Source organism: Ranitomeya variabilis, chromosome 3 (genome assembly GCF_051348905.1).
Source record: "Ranitomeya variabilis isolate aRanVar5 chromosome 3, aRanVar5.hap1, whole genome shotgun sequence".
NCBI lineage: Eukaryota > Metazoa > Chordata > Amphibia > Anura > Dendrobatidae > Ranitomeya > Ranitomeya variabilis.
Window position 1 is genome coordinate 404,695,773 of NC_135234.1, and position 22,819 is coordinate 404,718,591.

Consider the following 22,819-nt stretch of genomic DNA (forward strand, 5'->3'; position numbering starts at 1 on the left):
TAAAGCTTTTCATTACAAACACTACAGTTGAGATTCTCTAGCAGGCAAATGCCAACTGTTTGTGTCTACTGTTGGGATATTTCTCTTCTCTGATCAGATCAAAGCAAGGTAACACTGATATGCAATTTAATATTTTATTTTATGACACTGTAGTGCAAACATAGTCTTCACAAACCAACCATTAACCACACATCATTGAGAAAAGAGCCACCTAAATTATAATATCTAGTGTACGGACAAACTCAGTTGTGGCATCTCATTAGATCTCAAATAAAAGAAACAAGCATTAGAAAAGCTACAATAACTTCACTCACCTTGTGATTCTGATAAGATGTCACTGATATAAAGGCTGTCTCTGAAAACACATGTGTACAGAAAGCTGTGTTCTTTGATCCAAATGCATTGTTTTCATCCGCTTTGACTATATGTAACCTTGGCTGGTACTTATGCATTGAATTCAATATAATCTGAAATAATAACAAAAATCATAACTTTGTTTATAAGTTTGAAAATTAGATAAATCGATTTTGTTAAAAATCTGCTAATTTAGATGAAACTGCTGCAAAATAAAACAATATAGCATACAATGGGGGAAAAAAGTATATAGTCAGCCACCAACTGTGCAAGTTCTCCCACTTAAAATGATGTGAGAGGCCTGTGATTGACATCATAGGTAGAATACAAGCAAATAAGGTAGCACACTGTAGCGCTGAAACATGCAAACATGAGACATGAAAATTTAACTGCATTACTGCACTAGAAATATGAAAAATGAGAGCGTTTAGCGCATAAAAAAGGCCAATTTTATGTGTACCTGGTAGCCACTTTACGGCATCTCTCTTATACCAGGTCCTACGATTTCCTTCCTCACTGAGAATAAACGTCTCCATCTGAATGGGTGCCTATGAAAACCTCTTATGAGACTACTATTCTCTCTCTCTGTGGAGGGGTAATGGACCTGCTGCAATTCAAATACCTGTGACTAGGAGGCGGAGTGCTCGGTCAGAAGGCAAAATAATACATTTGAAAAAACTGACCGTCACATCCATACACAGACCAAGTGTGAACAGGTGCTAAACCTAGAGTCGCCAACTCCTATACATTCAAGCAAATAAGGTAGCACACTGTAGCGCTGAAACATGCAAACATGAGACACGAAAATTTAACTGCATTACTGCACTAGAAATATGAAAAATGAGAGCGTTTAGCGCATAAAAAGGCCAATTTTATGTGTACCTGGTAGCCACTTTACGGCATCTCTCTTATACCAGGTCCTACGATTTCCTTCCTCACTGAGAACTGAGAGGGCTGGCTGGCATTTTTCAGCCTGGGGGGCAATCACAAGGCAGTGGCCCTTCAGTTGCGGTGGCCCTCCTTTTCCCTAATAATCTCTGGCCACTGCATAAAAGTAGCAGAGATAACAGGCTTTAAAAACAGGCTGGTTCATAGATATGGGAACAGAACGGAGCTTGCTGCATAGATATGGTAGCAGAACCAAGCTTACTCCAGAGATATGGGAGCAGAACCGAGCTTACTCCGGAGATATGGGAGCAGAACCGAGCTTACTACTGAGATATGGGAGCAGAACCGAGCTTAATCCAGAGATACGGGAGCAGAACCAAGCTTATTCCAGAGATATGGGAGTAGAACCGAGCTTACTCTGGAGATATGGGAGCAGAACCGAGCTTACTACTGAGATATGGGAGCAGAAATGAGCTTACTCCAGAGATATGGGAGCAGAACCGAGCTTATTCCGGAGATATGGGAGCAGAACCGAGCTTACTACAGAGATATGGGTGCAAAACAGAGCTTACTACAGAAATATGGGAGCAGAACGGAGCTTACTACAGCAGTATGGGAGCAGAACCGAGCTTACTACAGAGATATGGGAGCAGAACGGACCTTTCTACAAAGATATGGGAGCAGAGCGGAGCTTACTGCAGAGATATGGGAGCAAAACAGCTTACTACAGAGATATGGGAGCAAAACAGAGCTTACTACAGAGATATGGGAGCAGAACCGAGCTTACTACAGAGATATGGGAGCAGAGTGGAGCTTACTGCAGAGACATGGGAGCAGAACCCAGCTTACTACAGAGATATGGGAGCAGAACCGAGCTTACTGCAGAGATATGGGAGCAGAACGGAGCTTACTACAGAGATATGGGAGCAGAACCGAGCTTACTGCAGAGATATGGGAGCAAAACAGAGCTTACTACAGAGATATGGGAGCAGAACCGAGCTTACTGCAGAGATATGGGAGCAGAACAGAGCTTACTACAGAGATATGGGAGCAAAACCGAGCTTACTGCAGAGATATGGGAGCAAAACAGAGCTTACTACAGAGATATGGGAGCAGAACAGAGTTTACTATAGAAATAAGGGAGCAGAACCGAGTTTAATAAGTCTACTACATGGAACCAAGCCTGCTACATAGAAACTGGAGCAGAACTGAGATTATGGCATACATACGGTACCATAATCTAGATTACTACATTGATACAGTTCTAGAACCAAGTTTACTGCTTAGATATGGTGCCATAACGGAGCTTACTTACAAACATACATACAATATGGCTACACAGTGCCTACTACTGTCACCACTACACAGCGAATACATAATATTATAATATCACCATTAACTCTATATGAAACTACATTCTATACAAAGACCAATGATACCACCATACACCCTTTACTATGACTGAATCACATTTAGCTGCTACTAAATTTAAAAAAAAATGTTACCTAAAAAGAGCAATATTACAACCTAACAGTAACCGTATATTAGTAGATACCAGTTCCGCAGAACAAGTGATTACAGTACAGTTATATATATAGTAACTTACACATGATGTTCTTTCTGATTCAGATCATTCACTTTTCTATCTGGCCCAGACCGACATGACAACTTCTCCAGCCAGGACTCGTCTCCACAGATTACAACAAAGGCACATTTGACTTCTCACATTTCTAGCGCCGTCCCCATCTATTCCCAACCTACAAAAACTCCCCACTCTGTGTGCACCTGCAGTGTGGACCACTGACCCCAATATTTAATCAATTGTGTCATTACTAGGATTACTCCCACCCCCCCAAAATTAAAGTATCCCACAGAAAGTAGTAATGCCCCTACTGTGCAACGACATGTATGGGCCTTTGAAGGATATAATATCCCAAGTGCCCCCTTCCAGCAACAAATACCCTTGAGTGCTCACTTAAAGTAACACTGTCCCCCCCAAAAAAAGGATCCCGAGTGCCCCTATCAAAAACTAATAATGTGCCCATTCATAACAAATAATTTCCTCTGAGCACCCACACAGCTCTGTATATACAGAATGATGGTCCTACAGCCCCCAATACCCCTTTATTATACATTGAGAACCCCAAAACTCCCTATATATAGTAAAATGGCTACATAGCCCCCTATATACAATATGATGTATCATCATAACTGCCTCCTATATATAGTATGAGGCTTTAAAGTTTCCTATATATACTATAGCTCCCCACAAATTGTATGTCACCAAAATCCCTTATATATAGTATGATGGCCCCCTACAGCTCTCTAATAGCAATGTTATGTACCTCATAGCTTCCTATAGATAGTATGATGATCCTGCTTCCCCTCTATATATAGTATCATGTCCCTACAGCCCCCTATATGGAATATGGTGGCCCCACAGCCCCATATGATGTATGATGATACATATAGTATGAAGGTATCCCACTGCCCCACATATATAGTATGATGGTCCCCACAGCCCAACATATATAGTATATATATATATATATATATATATATATATATATATATATATATATATATATATATATATAAAATGATGGCCCCAGTTCTCCCCAAATATCTAGAATGATGACCCCAGTTCTCCCCATATATATAGTAGGATGGCCTCGGTTCTCCCCCATATTTTTCTCTTCCGGTCCGCAGAGCGGCATGAGGCAATAATGTCATCGCGCCGCCTGAGTGAGCACACTGAAGTCTCCACCTCCACTGTCCCACTGCTCATTCTTGGAAAAACTCAACATCTCCACCACATCCTCACCGATCAGATATTAACAGTTCCCATCAAACACCAGATCACATTAATAACTAACAGCTTTTGTTCTGGCGAAAAGAATTTTTAAGTTGACAGCATGACATGGTAGACTCTTTCGGCAGGGCCCTACTCTACTCTAAACTATTAAAAATAAATATATTTTTATGGATTTTTCTTTAAGGGAATGAGTGACATACATTTACATTTTGTTTTAAACAACCATAAATACCACATACAGTACAAGGGACAAATATCGTCACACCATGACCAGACCACACATTACCACCACATAGTGACTGAATAATACCACTTACAAGGAACAAATATAGCGATGAGCGAATATTCTCGTTACTCAAGATTTCCCGAGCACGCTCGGGTGTCCTCCAAGTATTTTTTAGTGCTCGAAGATTTCGTTTTCAGTGCCGCAGCTGAATGATTAACATCTGTTAGCCAGCATTAGTACATGTGGGGGTTGCCTGGTTGCTAGGAAATCCCCACATGTACTTTTGCTGGCTAACAGATGTAAATCATTCAGCTGCGGCGCTGAAAACTAAATCTCCGAGCACTGAAAAATACTCGGAGGACACCCGAGCGTACTTGGGAAATCTCGAGTAACGAGTATATTTACTCATCACTAAACAAATACGAACGCACCATGTCCAGACCACATATTACCACCACATGATGACCAATAATACCACATACAATGAACAAATACCGCCACACCATGACCAGACCACATATTACCACCACATAGTGACTGAATACTACAATACTGATCATTAATAAAAAAAAACGCACAATACTAAGTGCTATTTACACGAACTCTGTATTTACTGTCAGTGTACAGGTAACACAGTGATCACTGGTGACATTATACACAGGAGCTCTGTATACAGTGTCAGTGTACAGGTAATACAGGGATCACAAGTGACATTATACACAGGAGCTCTGTAAAAAGTGCCAGTGTAAGTCATGTGCAGCCTCCTTTAACCCCCCAAATTCCATCATATGCAGCCTCCTTTAACCCCCCCAAATTCCATCATGTGCAGCCTCCTTTAACCCCCCAAATTCCGTCATGTGCAGCCTCCTTTAACCCCCCAAATTCCATCATGTGCAGCCTCCTTTAACCCCCCAAATTCCATCATGTGCAGCCTCCTTTAACCCCCCCAAATTCCATCATGTGCAGCCTCCTTTATCCCCCCAAATTCCATCATGTGCAGCCTCCTTTAACCCCCCCAAATTCCATCATGTGCAGCCTCCTTTATCCCCCCAAATTCCATCATGTGCAGCCTCCTTTAACTCCCCAAATTCCGTCATGTGCAGCCTCCTTTAACCCCCCAAATTCCATCATGTGCAGCCTCCTTTAACCCCCAAATTCCACCATGTGCAGCCTCCTTTAACCCCCCAAATTCCATCATGTGCAGCCTCCTTTAACCCACCAAATTCCATCATGTGCACGCTCCTTTAACCCGCAAATTCCATCACATGCAGCCTCCTTTAACCCCCCAAATTCCATCATGTGCAGTCCTCCTTTAACCCCCCAAATTCCATCATGTGCAGTCCTCCTTTAACCCCCCAAATTCCATCATGTGCAGCCTCCTTTAACCTCCCAAATTCCATCATGTGCAGCCTCCTTTAACCCCCAAATTCCATCATGTGCAGCCTCCTTTAACCCCCCAAATTCCATCATGTGCAGCCTCCTTTATCCCCCAAATTCCATCATGTGCAGCCTCCTTTAACCCCACAAATTCCATCATGTGCAGCATCCTTTAACCCCCAAATTCCATCATGTGCAGCCTCCTTTAACCCCCCAAATTCCATCATGTGCAGCCTCCTTTAACCCCCCAAATTCCATCATGTGCAGCCTCCTTTATCCCCCAAATTCCATCATGTGCAGCCTCCTTTAACCCCCCAAATGACATCATGTGCAGCCTCTTCTTAACCCCCAAATTCCATCATGTGCAGCCTCCTTTAACCCCCCAAATTCCATCATGTGCAGCCTCCTTTATCCCCCAAATTCCATCATGTGCAGCCTCCTTTAACCCCCCAAATTCCGTCATGTGCAGCCTCCTTTATCCCCCCAAATTCCATCATGTGCAGCCTCCTTTAACCCCCCAAAATTCCGTCATGTGCAGCTTCCTTTAACCCCCCCAAATTCCATCATGTGCAGCCTCCTTTAACCCCCCAAATTCCATCATGTGCAGCCTCCTTTATCCCCCAAATTCCATCATGTGCAGCCTCCTTTAACCCCCCAAATTCCATCATGTGCAGCCTCCTTTAACCCCCCAAATTCCATCATGTGCAGCCTCCTTTAGCCCACCAAATTCCATCATGTGCAGCCTCCTTTAACCCCAAATTCCATCATGTGCAGCCTCCTTTAACCCCCCCAAATTCCATCATGTGCAGTCCTCCTTTAACCCCCCAAATTCCATCATGTGCAGCCTCCTTTAACCCCCCAAATTACATCATGTGCAGCCTCTTCTTAACCCCCAAATTCCATCATGTGCAGCCTCCTTTAACCCCCCAATTTCCATCATGTGTAGCCTCCTTTAACCCCCAAATTCCATCATGTGCAGCCTCCTTTAACCCCCCAAATTCCGTCATGTGCAGCCTCCTTTATCCCCCCAAATTCCATCATGTGCAGCCTCCTTTAACCCCCCAAAATTCCATCATGTGCAGCTTCCTTTAACCCCCCCAAATTCCATCATATGCAGCCTCCTTTAACCCCCCAAATTCCATCATGTGCAGCCTCCTTTAACCCCCCCAAATTCCATCATGTGCAGCCTCCTTTAACCCCCAAATTCCATCATGTGCAGCCTCCTTTAACCCCCTAATTCCATCATATGCAGCCTCCTTTAACCCCCCCAAATTCCATCATGTGCAGCCTCCTTTCACCCCTCCCCACTTCTTCATTTGGAGTTACCCACCATTTAAAAAAAAAAAAAAAGAAAAAAAGTTTTTTTTAATACTTACATCACCACTCGCTCACTTGCAGCGCCTCTCTGCTAGCGACCTGGCTGGGACATGTCGGTACTTGCGCGATGACGTCATCGCGCACGCCCGACACCTGACCCGGAAGCATAGACAGATATCATGGAGGGAGCAGGAGCTGTGCAGCCGTCAAGCTGACAGCCGCACACACAGCTCCCGGACCCGGCGTGGACGTGTGCGCTGACTGTGACTGCTGCCGGCTGCTTCACAGTGCAGCGGCCGCGTCACAGTACAGCGCACACGGCCGCGCACAATTTGATGTGCAGCTCTACAGCCACCACCAGGCGGCCGGGGCCGGCCCTGATCAGCTGCTGGGGGAGCGGCCCAGGGGGCATTTGCATCTTTGCCACCCAGCCCAGTCCGCCCCTGACGGTCAGATTTTTCAAATGTATTATCTGACCGAGCACTCCACCTCCTAGTCACAGGTGTTTGAATTGCAGCAGGTCCATTACCCCTCCACAGAGAGAGAGAATAGTAGTCTCATAAGAGGTTTTCATAGGCACCCATTCAGATGGAGACGTTTATTCTCAGTGAGGAAGGAAATCGTAGGACCTGGTATAAGAGAGATGCCGTAAAGTGGCTACCAGGTGCACATAAAATTGGCCTTTTTTATGCGCTAAACGCTCTCATTTTTCATATTTCTAGTGCAGTAATGCAGTTAAATTTTCGTGTCTCATGTTTGCATGCTTCAGCGCTACAGTGTGCTACCTTATTTGCTTGAATGTATAGGAGTTGGCGACTCTAGGTTTAGCACCTGTTCACACTTGGTCTGTGTATGGATGTGACGGTCAGTTTTTTCAAATGACATCATAGGTAGACCACAACTATGAGAGTAAAAATTGAGAAAACAAATCCAGAAAATCACCTTGTCTGATTTGGCAAGATTTATTTTTCAAATTATGGTGGAAAATAAGTATTTGGTCATTAACAAAAGTTCATCTCAATATTTTGTTACATATCCTTTGTTGGCAATGACAGAGGTCAAACGTTTTCTGTAAGTCTTCACAAGGTTGGCACACACTGTTGGTGTATGTTGGCCCATTCCTCTGTGCAGATCTCCTCTAGAGCAGAAGATTTGGGCCTGTTGCTGGGACACATGGACTTTCAACTCCCTCCAAAAGTTTTCTATGGGGTTGAGATCTGAAGACTGGCTAGGCCACTCCAGGACCTTCATATGCTTCTTACGAAGCCACTCCTTCGTTGCCCTTGCAGAGTGCTTGGGATCATCATTATCATGCTGAAAGACCCATCCACATTTCATCTTCAGTGCCCTTGCTGATGGAAGGAGGTTTGCACTCAAAATCTCACGATACATGGCCCCATTCATTCTTTCAAGTACATGGATCAGTTGTCCTGGTCCCTTTGCAGAGAAACAGCCCCAAAGCATGATGTTGCCACCCCCATGCTTCACAGTAGATATGTTGTTCTTTGAATGCAACTCGCATTCTGTCTCCTCCAAACACCACGAGATTTGTTTCTACCAAACAGTTCTACTTTTGGTTTCATCAGACCATATGACATTCTCCCTATACTCTTCTGGATAATCCAAATGCTCTCTAGCAAATTTCAGACGGGCCCGGACATGTACTGGCTTAAGCAGGGGGACTCGTCTGGAACTGCATGATCTGAGTCCCTGGCGGCATAGTGTGTTACTGATGGTAGCCTTTGTTACGGTGGTCCGAGATCTATGCAAGTCATTCACTAGGTCCCTCCTTGCGGTTATGGGATTTTTGCTCACCGTTCTTGTGATCATTTTGATCCCACAGGGTGAGATCATGGCCCCAGATCAAGGGAGATTATCAGAGGTCTGGTACGTCTTCCATTTTCTTATTATTGCTCTCACAGTTGATTTCATCACACCAAGCTGCTTGCCTATTGCACATTCAGTCTTCCCAGCCTGGTGCAGGGCTACAATTTTGTTTCTGGCATCCTTCAATAGCTCTTTGATCTTCACCATAGTGGAGTTTGGAGTGTGACTGTTTGAGGGTTGTGGACAAGTATCTTTTATACTGATAACAAGTTCAAACAGGTGCCATTACTACAGGTAATGAGTGGAGGACAGTGGAGCCTCTTAAAGAAGAAGTTACAGGCTTTTGAGAGACAGAAATCTTGCATGTTTTTAGGGGACCAAATAATTATTTTCCACCATAATATGCAAAATTAATCATGCCAAATCAGACGAGGTGATTTTCTGGATTTGTTTTCTCATTTTGACTCTCATAGTTGTGGTCTACTCATGATGTCAATTACAGGCCTCTCTCATCTTTTTAAGTGGGAGAACTTGCACAATTGGTGGCTGACTAAATACTTTTTTCCTCATTGTATATACAAGTACCGTACTTTTCCGACCATAAGACACACTTTTTTTCCTCCAAATTTGGGAGGAAAGTGTGGGTGCGTCTTATGGTAAGGATGTAGCATGTGGGGAGGGGGGCAGCAGCAAGTGGGATCACACTGTTATCCCACTTCAGGAGGCAGAAAAATGTCCCCGCTGCCCGGAATCAGTGCTGGGGAAACCACATGGTCCCGATGATTAAGTGCAGTGAATATTCATTAGCTGCTTCCCCGCCCACCTATCAGCTGAGAGGTGAGCTGGGAGCAGCAAATGAATACTGCACTTAAGCAGCGACACACATGGTTTCCTCAGCGCTGGATTCCTGCAGCAGCTGGGGAGATCTGTGTGTCCGGGGGAGGAGGAGGCAGCAGCAGCAGGGGCCAGGGGAGAGGAAATCGCTGCATACCTGCCTGGGCTGGACGCTGTGCACAAGGAGGACCTGTGTGATGTCAGAAGTGGGCGGGCTGGAGCATCACATGGCAGCTCAGAGCCCTCCCTCTTCTTGACATCATCACAGGTCCTTCAGACTCCCCACTAGTATCTGCAGGCTTCCTCTTATAACCTGTGCTGTGAAAAGGCAACAAGAGGGAGGGCTCTGTGTGCAGTCATGGGATGCTTTTACCTCACCACAGTGGCTGGCTGACTGCCACAATTAAGAGGTTAGTCTTTGCAAAACACAATAAAGCACTCTGCCACTCCTTTGGTGAACTATAACTCCCAGCATGTCATAAGATCTGCAGGACATGCTAGGAGTTATAGTTCTCCCATGGGATTTTAAAGCAGCACTCCAGTGTTATTTCGCAGTGCTGGAGTGGTGCTTTCAATATAAGCCCTGTGCCCCCATTCTTATACTCACCCTCCAGCATCTTCATATAGTACTTCACAGACACAACACTGGTCTCGCCGCTTCCAACATAATAACATACTATTATATATAATAACAACACATAAAATAGTATGTTATTTATGTTATTAAATATTTTACCACATTTTTTTGCTTCAAATATTTTTTTCCCTATTTTCCACCTCTAAAACCTGGGTGCACCTTATAGTCCGGTGTGTCTTATAGTCCGAAAAATACGGTATATATATCTATATATCTGTATATATCTATATATCTATATATATATATATATATATATATATAGATATATAGATATATATAAATATATATTATACCAATATCATTTTTAAGCAGCACTTTGTTTTATTACTCTATTAAAAGTTATGTTTTATTATATCCATATTTGGGCGCTTTCAGACGTCCATATAAAATGGACTGTGCTTGGACTGCATTGCATTGACTGGCTGACAGGTCTCCCAAACCAAGCATGACAGCTTCATATATTTCTATGAAGCTGTCAATCTGGGGTCGGGAGATCCAATAGCCAGTCGGAATATTGCAATCCTATCTCGGTCTGACTTTTAAGGACGTTTGAATGCACCCTTGCAAAGGGTACCTCATGGACTCATAGGATGCTATCAGTACAGCACAAATTAGATTTAATGTTAATAAATGTAGAGTAATGCATCTAGGATTAAGTAATCCTATTGTTGTATATACACTGCTCAAAAAAATAAAGGGAACACTTAAACAACAGAATATAACTCCATGTAAATCAAACTTCTGTGAAATCAAACTGTCCACTTAGGAGGCAACACTGTTTGACAATCAATTTCACATGCTGTTGTGCAAATGGAATAGAAAACAGATAGAAATTATTGGAAATTATCAAGACACACTCGATAAAGGAGTGGTTCTGCAGGTGGTGACCACAGACCACATCTCAGTACCATTGCTTTCTGGCTGATGTTTTAGTCACTTTTGAATGTTGATTGTGCTTTCACACTCATGGTAGCATGAGACGGACTCTACAACCCACACAAGTTTCTCAAGTAGTGCAGCTCATCCAGGATGGCACATCAATGCGAGCTGTGGCAAGAAGGTTTGCTGGGGGTGTCAGTGTAGTGTCCAGAAGCTGGAGGTGCTACCAGGAGACAGGCTAGTACACCAGGAGATGTGGAGGGGGCCATAGGAGGGCAACAACCCAGCAGCAGGACCACTACCTCAGCCTTTGTTCAAGGAGGAACAGGAGGAGCACTTCCAGATCCCTGCAAAATGACCTCCAGCAGGCCACAAATGTGCATGTGTCTGCACAAATGGTTAGAAACTGACTCCATGAGGATGGTCTGAGTGCCCGACATCCACAGATGGGGGTTGTGCTCACAGCCCAACACCGTGCAGGACCCTTGGCATTTGCCACAGAACACCAGGATTTGCAAATTCCCCACTGGCACCCTGTGCTCTTTACAAATGAAAGCAGGTTCACACTGAGCACATGTGATAGATGTGACAGAGTCTGGAGAGCGATCTGCCTACAACATCCTTCAGCATGACCGGTTTGGCAGTGGGTCAGTAATGGTGTGGGGTGGCATTTCTTTGGAGGACCGCACAGCTCTCCATGTGCTCGCCAGAGGTAGCTTGACTGCCATGACTGCCATTAGGTACCGAGATGAGATCCTCAGACCCCTTGTGAGACCATATGCTGGTGCAGTTGGCCCTGGGTTTCTCCCAAGGCAGGACAATGCCAGACCTCATGTGGCTGGAGTGTGTCAGCAGTTCCTGCAAGATGATGAAGGCATTGAAGCTATGGACTGGCCAACCCATTCCGCAGACCTGAATCCGATTGAACACATCTGGGACATCATGTCTCGCCCCATCCACCAACGTCATGTTGCACCACAGGAGTTGGCGGATGCTTTAGTCCAGGTCTGGGAGGAGATCCCTCAGGAGACCGTCTGCTGCCTCATCAGGGGCATGCCAAGGGATTGTAGGGAGGTTATACAGGCACGTGGAGGCCACACACACTACTGAGCATCATTTCCTTGTCTTGAGGCATGTCCACTGAAGTTGGATCAGCCTGTAACTTCATTTTCCACTTTGATTTTGAGCATCATTCCAACTCCGTGGGATATTAGTTGTGATTTACGTTGATCATTTTTAGGTTTTATTGTTCTCAACACATTCCACTATATAACGAATAAAGATTTATAACTGGAATATTTCATTCAGTGATGTCTAGGATGTAGGATTTTAGTGTTCCCTTTACTTTTTCGAGCAGTGTATGTTAAATGGAATATACTCATCAATGTTCATCTCTAGGTGAGACCTATGTATATATATTTTTTCATCCATTAACAGTCGTAGCAGCCAGAACTTTCTCATTTTTATGCAAGCTTCACTATATGACATCGTTTTTGTTTTTTTTGGTGTGTGTAAGGCCATGTTCACACGTTGCATAAATATTGTGTTTTTTGTTTTCTACAGATGTCCGCACCAAACTATGCCATAACAATCTTCTATGGTAACTGCATACTTGCTGCATTTTTCATGCCTTTTCCCTCTTATTTGATGCATTTTCGATCCAGATGTGAAGCTGCATTTTTAATGTGGTTGTTATAATACAGAAAATCTGTTTTTTATTTAGGATTTTTTATGCTCCACATAGAAGCCTCTAAAGAAAACATGCACCAAAACCACACAGATTAGCAGTGTCTTTAGGTGCACATATGGCGAAGTTTTCATGAAATCACATCCACTTTGCTTGGACAGTTAAACACAGATGAATTTTTTGTTTTTTTCTCTATTAGCTTCTATGTAGAGCTTGAAAGAAATGAATGTAAAAAGTAGAACGTAGAATGTAAGTCCGCAAGGACAGGGTCCTCTCCCCTCTGTACCAGTCTGTCATTGTAAATTCGTTTACTGTAAACATATCTATAACTCTGTATGTAACCCCTTTGTCATGTACAGCACTATGGAATTAATGGTGCTATATACATAAATAATAATAATAATAGTAATAATAATAAAGTGCAGTTTCATTTTTAAGTGCAGAATCAAAGCTTTTCTGAACTATTAAAAAATCAATAACAACGTGGCTTCATATCCGCACCAAAAGCCCATCAACTAAGGCAGAAAATGTATAAAAGAAATGTAGCAAACACAGAATAATGAAATAAAATTGTTATAGTGTTGTGTGGTGCAGACACCTGCTAAAAACGTGCAGGAAAAAAGCAGTACAAAAAACACAGAATTTACACTACGTGTTTACATAGCCTCAGATTTACATTTTTTAATAGAGAAAAAATTAAATCAGGATTTTTTTAAGCCATTTACAGATCACCGTTAATAATCTGATTGCTGTGCTGGTCGTTACGATTACAAAGACACCAAATATACGTGTTATTTGCTGATTTGTGATGTTTATTATTAAAAAAAAAATGATTGTAATTGTTTTTGTTACTTTTTAGTAATTTTATAGGAAGAAAAAGACAGCTGAAAGAAAAAAAATAAAAAATAGGCCAGGAATGAATTAATACTCAAATGTCTACATAAAAGTCAAATTTCTAGGTTCATACCGGACACCTAGTGTCCATTACCGAATCCCGAACATGGAGATTTTTCTTTCAGAGCCATCACAGCTATTTCAAGTATTGGCATGGCTGTGATTGGCCGGCATACCATGCATACCGGCCGGTATAAATGCCGGATCACAGGTGCCACCACCATTCTGCTATGGTTAATGTAGGGACAGAACGCAGCTGGAGTGAGCAACAGTGATAGACTTTGTGTGGGCGGACTGTGCCAAAAAGCCTCTGTGTGTACTCTGCACCCCCCCAGGCCTGTGGGAGTATTATCCTTTTAAACCTGTGTCTGCACTCTGCACCCCTGGAGTACTGTGCCAAAAAACCTTTGTGTACCCTGCAGCCATGTCTGTACGAGTTGTGGCAGTACCTAAAAAGATAATTCTAGCCTACCACTGTGTCTGCGGAGTTGTGACCATGTCTTAAATAATAATTATACGCTATCGCAGTACCAGTTGTGACTGTGAGTAAAAAAGTAATTATACTCTACAGCTGTGTCTGTACAAGTTGTGCTCGTGTATAAAAAAATAATTTATCTCTATCACTGTGACTGTATAAGTTGTGGACGGGCCTAAAATAATAATTATGCTTTGCAGCTGTCTGTGTGCATAAAAAATTACATACATACATTCCTTGGGCAAAACGTCACCATATTTATCATACTGTTAGAAAATTAATTCCCAAAAAGTGAAGTTCCTGGTACACTGTTTCTTTTGGTTGTTTTTGTTTCTTAGTGCCACATGGGGACCAAAAATACATAGTAGATTGGGTTACAAAAACATTTTGGTAATTCATAATTTTATAGGAAGATAAAAATCTTTATTTTATTTTCCCTCTGGAATACAGGCACATAAAATGTATCTCTATGTACCAGTATAATCTGCCTGTGGGTTTGATGGCTGCAATGTAATTTCCAGTATACAAAAATCTCACAATAATGTCAGCAGAGCCTGTGACTTATAGTTTTATCTGTTGCCTGCAATTATAGAGGTTGTGGGTTTAATTCCAGGAGAGGTCAGATTTTATTTTTTAGTAGCTTTAAAGGAACTAGAAAATCTGACTTTTTCTCCATTTCTAGAATACAGAGATATAGACATATTCTGCTATATACAGATATATCTCAATGTACTCATATTATCTGCTTGTGGGTTCAGTGCAATGCAGCTCAAGTATACCAAATTGTTCTATGCTAATCAGTGCAACCTGTGGCTCATGGTTTTTGCTGCTGACTGCTATGTAACAGGTTGTATGTTCGATTCCTTGAGAGACCAGATCACAAGTTGAGAATTGTTTATTCAATTACTATAAGTGCAGAGATTCCAGCCCTGACTCCCTGTAAAAATAGGGACCAGAAAGTTTGCCAGTGCACTTAGGACACCAACTAATACTATAAATGGAAAATAGAAGGAGGTATCCTTTGTAGGTTTTGAACTTATATTGTATTAATATCAAGTTATGCCTCCAAAGAGTTCACATTTATCAGTAATGATTAATGAACATTCATACTGAACTGAAAAGTCAAATTCAAAATTATGAGATCAAGACAAAAAATATTTTTGTGAATATTGGTGCAATCATGTTGTTACGGCTAGCGGAACGCACTGAGTAAATATAGATGTTTATTGGTGCGTTCGCAGCCCGGGGTCCACCGTGCAGTAGGAACCTGCTGCTAGTGAATGGTGGCACTATTTGGCGGTATAGACTAGCTCTGTTACTTCACAGAGTAGCCGTGAGAGGAAAGCACTGCACCCTGTTAGACTCACAGGAGCACAAGCTAACTGACAAACTGATAGCAGTCAGTGGTCATGCAAGCACACTCACCGGAGGTGCCGGTATTCTAGGGGCTTATTTCAGCCGGGTCCCTGAATACAATCACACAATCTCCTCACCGGAGGTGCTGGTATTCTAGGGGCTTATTTCAGTCGGGTCCCTGAATACAATCACACATAACTACACTGGTGCAAAGCACATAACTTGGATTGATACTAGCGCAGGGCCGTGCGGTCATGAGAACTTTTTATAGTTGCAGCAAGTATAGGACCTTCCCAGAAGGACCAATGGGAGGCTGCCACAGAAGTTGAGCACCTTCAGGACCTTCCTAGAGGACCAATGGGATTTGGTGCAGTGTCTAAGCATGTGACCCTTGATCTCCAACGAGAGATCTTACCCTGGGCATGCTCAGAAGGGGAAAAGCAGGACCCAAAAACGTCTGCTCGCCGCTGCCCAGTACTGGCTACAATGGCAGAAGCTGGAAAGGCAGCAGTAACTCTTTGCACAGAGTCAGACTGAGTGAGACGCTGGGACCAACATCTCCGCTGAGCAGACTCCACTGCGGCAGAGATGGCCTGAGATTCCCCCTGTGCAGAGGCGGGAACTCGACCCCTAACACATGTTCAAATGTACAGTTTCTAAATAACTTTTATATACTTTACAAAAATCCTATATAGTAATCACTTTTAGGGCTCTTTCAGCCGAGTGTATAATACGGACACGTGCTGTCCGAGTGAAAATCGGACAGTACACTAACCAATGTAAATTCAATAGGGCTGTTCAGATGACAGTTTTTTCACACAGATAGAGTGACCATTTGAACAAAAATTATACACTATTTTTTTCCATGTCTTGAATGAGACTTGAAGTCAATGGGTGCTTAAAAAAATCGGATCCCATACAGAGCATCCTTGTGGCATCTGATTTTATGGATACATTTCCATTATTAACCTAGAAAACTGTATTTGATCATGTACATTTTTAAATGTACATGTATGAAAATTAATCTCACACGTCACAAGTAGAGATGAGCGCACATCGATGGCTCCCTCCTCATTCGGCAAGCTATAGCGCTAACCGAAGAAACTGCATCAGGAACCTGGAAACCTGGAGCACTCCCGATAATCAGCTGTTCGGCACCACAGCTGCTTGTGTCGCAGCTGTGTGACAGTCATAACACACACAGGCTCTCCATGCATGTATTGTGACTATTTGTGAAGGAAAGGGGAGCATCCAGCTTCATCCATTAAAATCACAATTTTATTTATTTTCGCATAAAAATGAACTTGAGGAGAAGCACATGTTCGCGTCTCTGCCAGAAGCTGGAGTAATCATTTGTGAAGGAAAGGGGAGGATTCAGCTTCTTCTATTAAAATCACAATTTTTTTATTTTCCCATAAAAGAATTGCTGCTATGACATTTTCAGCCGGAGTAAAAGAGAGGAAGGGTGACAATTCAAGACACGGTGTGAAACGCGTTCAGTCTTGAATTGTCACCCTTCCTCCAGTTTACTCCGGCTGAATGTGTCTAAGAACCCATGCTGTGTTGGAATTGTCACCCTTCTTCTGGTTTACTCCATGTTGGAAATGCTTTCAGTCTTAAATTGTCACCCTTCCTCTCTTTTACTCCGACTGAATGTGTCATAGCAGCAATTCTTTTATGCGAAAATAAAAAAAAATGTGATTTTAATAGAAGAAGCTGAATCCTCCCCTTTCCTTCACAAATGATTACTCCAGCTTCTGGCAGAGACACGATCATGTGCTTCTCCTCAAGTTCATCAGGAACTGCCTAAGGGTGAGCTGAAAAAACCTTTTTCCTTTTCATGTATTGTGACTGTCACACACCCGCGACACATGTAGCTGCGGCACCCAACAACTGATCATCGGGAGCGCTCCAGGTATCCGGGTTCCTGATGCAGCTTCTTCGGTAAGCGCTATAGTTTGCCGAATAAGGAGGGAGCCGACAATGTTCGCTCATCTCTAGTCACAAGTATAGCACAATAACATAATAAACAGACACATGGATGACAATATGAATGAAATTCAGATGAAAATTATCTGAGTGATCAAGATGAAACAAAGATGATTTTTCATATAAACCCGGTCTTACACTATTTCTGTCAGAGGAAAAATGGTAAAACTATTTAGCAAAAAAACTACACAACCAAAAGGATATAAATATATAACATATATCACCCCATGTAACTAATACCACCTCCTCAAAAAAGGGGTGAAGCAACAGAAATACAAAACCAATATGGTAAAATATAAATTTTCAAGGAGTCAAAAAAAGCTCCTTGAAAAAGCCACGTCCAGGCGAAACATGCGTTGGAGCTAGCAGGATACTATTGGGTATGGACTGTTTAATATTGTAGGATATCTGCTCTATCCCATTCCCCTTTGCTTCTTTGATTTTCTGAATGCAGCCTTGCAAAACAGATGTTAGCTATGTGATATGGGATATATTTTTTGCACTATTATGTCTATTTTTCTGTCTATAAACCCACTCCAATTATTGCACTAGGGGTTATTTGTATTGTTCTGTTGGTTTTCTTTTCCCCTTTTTTTAATGTGTATTTTAATATCATTATTATAAAATTTATATTTTACCATAATGGTTTTGTATTTCTGTTGTTTCACCCCTTTTTTGAGGAGGTGGTATTTAGCAAAAAAGTTATAACTATGGAATCGGTGAAACTTTTTTAAGATGACCACCAAAGGCTGGGTTCACACGAACGCATAATAAATATAATCCAGGAAACTAATCCGATTTTTTTTTTTCATTTCTAATTTGTTATTCAACTGCAATCCATGCAATATCATCTGTATGAAATCTGCCTGAACTTAGTTTTTAGTCTTTTTTGGCTAGCGCCAGTTCAGACTAATTCTTTATTCAGTCAGTTTATCATTACTTGCTATGTACTATTTTTTCTGACTTGAACACCCCGCCTTTCACCATGCTGTGATTTTAATTACATCCAAACACATTTGATTCTGACCTTCATATAAATACAGGCTTTACCATGACAATAGCCTGAGGTAAGTGTTCACACTAGGCGGTCAGCGATCTGGTTCCGACCTTCCTATAAATACAGGCATTACCATGACATTAGCCAGAGGTAAGCTTTCACACTAGGCAGTCAGGTCAGGGACCCATCCGATCCATGATATTACCTTGACATTGGTTGATGGGCTCACATTTTTTGGCCAAATTTTGTGCTAAGCATCTCATGTGTATTTTCATATGTTTCACAAACCATTATGCTATTCACATTTCATGTACTGTATCACACATTCATTTGCTTTAGTACAATTGAGTAAAACCATTTATCTATTTGCTTTGTAAGTCTTTTTTGGTTAGCACCAGTTCAGACTAGTTCTTTGTTCAGTCAGTTTATCATTACTTGCTATGAACTCAGTTTTTAGACAGCAGGAGCATTTAAAAATTTACAAGACTAAATGCAGTTTTCATTGTTAAGGAATTGCAATGTATCTATAAAAATCAGATGATATTCGGTGGTTCTGTATAGAATCTGCGGTCCCATAAACTTCAATGGGTGAATCTCATCCAACACAAGGAAGGAACTAGTGCAGAGTGCGACTTTCTTCATGTGCAGATGCGTTTAATGCAAAAATTGCTCATCTTCACTGGGCTATTGAATAACACTGGCCTGAATGTTATCTCTGCTCTGTCCATTTTTTCATGGACAGCACTCGGCCGAAAATATGGTTTTGTGAACCCATCTAAAATTGGTCTCCTAAGGTGCTGGTCTTTTCAAAGAATCAGACACTAAACAGAGAAAATAAGGGAACTGAAAATCTGGTATACTGTAGACGGGATGTCATTAATAATAATTATTGTGATTGGTCTCTAAGGACTACTTACATATATGATCAGGAATATTGGTATTTGAAACAATGAATAGAAAGCAATATAATTTGGAGAAGGATTGAAAATCGAAAGTAGGCTGCTATTTACTGAAAATGCATGTCTTTGTCCAGAGCAAAAAATAACAAAAATGCACAATTTCAAGGAAAATCTTCACACATGCTAATAGGAAAATTGCCACCATTGTCTCACTAAAAAATGAAATCAATAGCCAACAATAAACATGATGAAATCCAGTGACCTATTTCCACCCCAGTTTTTGTTTTCCAGAGTAATGGTATAATTATTGGCATATAAGCTATATTCATATGAACTTTATGAGTATTAAATGTCAGAAGCATCTGTGTCCCAGACAAGGCAGAAGCTGATGACCATCTGGCCATAGGAGTAACAGCCAAAAATACATTTTTCCCTATCCAAGTAGTAGTACTACTGTTAGTTTTAGTAGTTTATTCTCATCCAATTGCATAGCACATTCACACCATGACAAAAAATGTGAGAACGTTAATCTGACACCATCTGTGGTCAGGATATAAAATTTTCACCTCCACCTTACAGAGATTTGACAAAGTGTCCATCAGCCTTAGCAAAAGCAGAATCCAGCATTTATGTGAATGAGTAAAAAGAACCACAAAGCAAATAAACAGCTGCATTAGGATGGAGTGTCTGATGGAGTTTAATATTTTTTAAAACACTTTAACTTTAGGCCTTTCAGAGATCATTTCATCTTCAACTTGCTTAACTGTTCACAATAACAGTAATTTTGTCTAGGGGGTGCCCAAACTTTTACTTACCACTGTACAATGTGAGAATATCATTACTAAAAGGGAGTAAAAGAGGAAATAGCGGGCACCACACAATTTAATAGCTCAGGGATCAACCACGTGCATATAACAACGTACAAAGAGAATAAGCAAAAAGAAAAAAGATATGCACACTAGTGGGATCAACCAACTATAATATCCTTTATTAAACACTTAATTACAAAGGGCAACAGCAAAAACACATAATATAAAAACATTTAAAAATCAAAAGAAGAGACCAACCTAGGTCCCCCCTGGACAAGAATAGATGTAAAAACACCAGACCAGTATGAGAGTATGCAAGGATAATACAGATATATATGATTAAGCTAGACGGCACATAAATAGCAGATAATCAACATCCTATGCTGCCAGCTGACCTCAGCCATAAACTGCCAGTCTGTGTAAATAGTAATAAACCATCAAAGTTAGCAGAAACAGACCAAATATCAAAAGGAGACGGAAAAAATCATATACTCTATAATGTAATGTAATGAGATCTGCCCCAATACTAATGCACTAAGCAAATTACAATATATAGTAACAAAAAATACCCTAATCCCACCCCAAAAGGGGATGTTTATCAGCGTAGCCAAAAAATATCTGAGATGTGCAAATAGCAAGGCTAAAGTGCATTTGGAAATTACCAAAAAGAGTCCATAAGGGGGGACCAAGGCCCCACGCGTATCGACGCTGCTAGAGCGTCTTCATCAGGGGAAGGTTGTGAGGGATATGTCCAAAGTGTGTCCCTTATATATACATAAATCATAAATCAAATAAGAATCACTTGTAAGGAGGCCATGGTGTGTGCGATCAGTCCACCATGCGACAAGCCGTGTGGACTTCCGGGTATGCGCCAAGATCACTACAGAACAACCATTTGAAGAAACAGGTACATGCATATACGTGTAGGATCACCACACAAAACACTGGTAATTTCAAAAACAAGTATAAATTTTATTTTTCACACCAAACCCGACAATACACACTATTAACATTTAAAAACTGTTCCACATTGGAAAATATCTGTCAGATCCAAAAAATATCATATTGCAATAAAGCATACAGAGATATATAAATATAGTAATATCAATGCCCAACTGTTAAATGTTACTATATAAAGGAGAAACACATAATACAGTTAGGTCCATATATATTTGGACAGAGACAACATTTTTCTAATTTTGGTTATAGACATTACCACAATTAATTTTAAACAAAACAATTCAGATGCAGTTGAAGTTCAGACTTTCAGCTTCCATTTGAGGGTATCCACATTAAAATTGGATGAAGGGTTTAGGAGTTTCAGCTCCTTAACATGTGCCACCCTGTTTTTTAAAGGGACCAAAAGTAATTGGACAATTGACTCCAAGGCTATTTCATGGACAGGTGTGGGCAATCCCTTTGTTATGTCATTCTCAATTAAGTAGATAAAAGGCCTGGAGTTGATTTGAGGTGTGGTGCTTGCATTTGGAAGGTTTTGCTGTGAAGTAAACATTAGTTCAAAGGAGCTCTCCATGCAGGTGAAACAAGCCATCCTTAAGCTGCGAAAACAGAAAAAACCCATCCGAGAAATTGCTACAATATTAGGAGTGGCAAAATCTACAGTTTGGTACATCCTGAGAAAGAAAGAAAGCACTGGTGAACTCATTAATGCAAAAAGACCTGGGCGCCCACGGAAGACAACAGTGGTGGATGATCGCAGAATAATCTCCATGGTGAAGACAAACCCCTTCACAACAGCCAACCAAGTGAACAACACTCTCCAGGAGGTCGGCGTATCAATATCCAAATCTACCATAAAGAGAAGACTGCATGACAGTAAATACAGAGGGTTCACTGCACGGTGCAAGCCACTCATAAGCATCAAGAATAAAAAGGCTAGACTGGACTTTGCTAAAAAACATCTAAAAAAGCCAGCACAGTTCTGGAAGAACATTCTTTGGACAGATGAAACCAAGATCAACCTCTACCAGAATGATGGAAAGAGAAAAGTATGGTGAAGGCGTGGTACAGCTCATGATCCAAAGCATACCACATCATCTGTAAAACACGGCGGAGGCGGTGTGATGGCTTGGGCATGCATGGCTGCCAGTGGCACTGGGTCACTAGTGTTTATTGATGATGTGACACAGGACAGAAGCAGCCGAATGAATTCTGAGGTATTCAGAGCCATACTGTGTGCTCAGATCCAGCAAAATGCAGCCAAACTGATTGGTCGTCGTTTCATACTACAGATGGACAATGACCCAAAACATAAAGCCAAAGCAACCCTGGAGTTTATTAAAGCAAAGAAGTGGAATATTCTTGAATGGCCAAGACAGTTACCTGATCTCAACCCAATTGAGCATGCATTTCACTTGTTAAAGACTAAACTTCAGACAGAAAGGCCCACAAACAAACAGCAACTGAAAACCACTGCAGTGAAGGCCTGGCAGAGCATCAAAAAGGAGGAAACACAGCGTCTGGTGATGTCCATGAGTTCAACACTTCAGACAGTCATTGCCAACAAAAGGTTTTCAACCAAGTACTAGAAATGAGCAT

General features: G+C 41.6%; 1 protein-coding gene across 4 annotated transcripts in view; it reads right to left on the bottom strand.

Moving 5' to 3' along the window:
- Positions 1-22,819, bottom strand: part of TBX4 (T-box transcription factor 4) — a 336,315-nt gene that overhangs the window by 60,702 nt on the left and 252,794 nt on the right. For all 4 annotated transcript variants that reach the window (XM_077299628.1, XM_077299630.1, XM_077299629.1 and 1 more), the window contains exon 6: positions 315-467. In XM_077299628.1, coding sequence (XP_077155743.1) covers positions 315-467 — 153 coding nt within the window. The remainder of the gene's footprint in view (positions 1-314; positions 468-22,819) is intronic.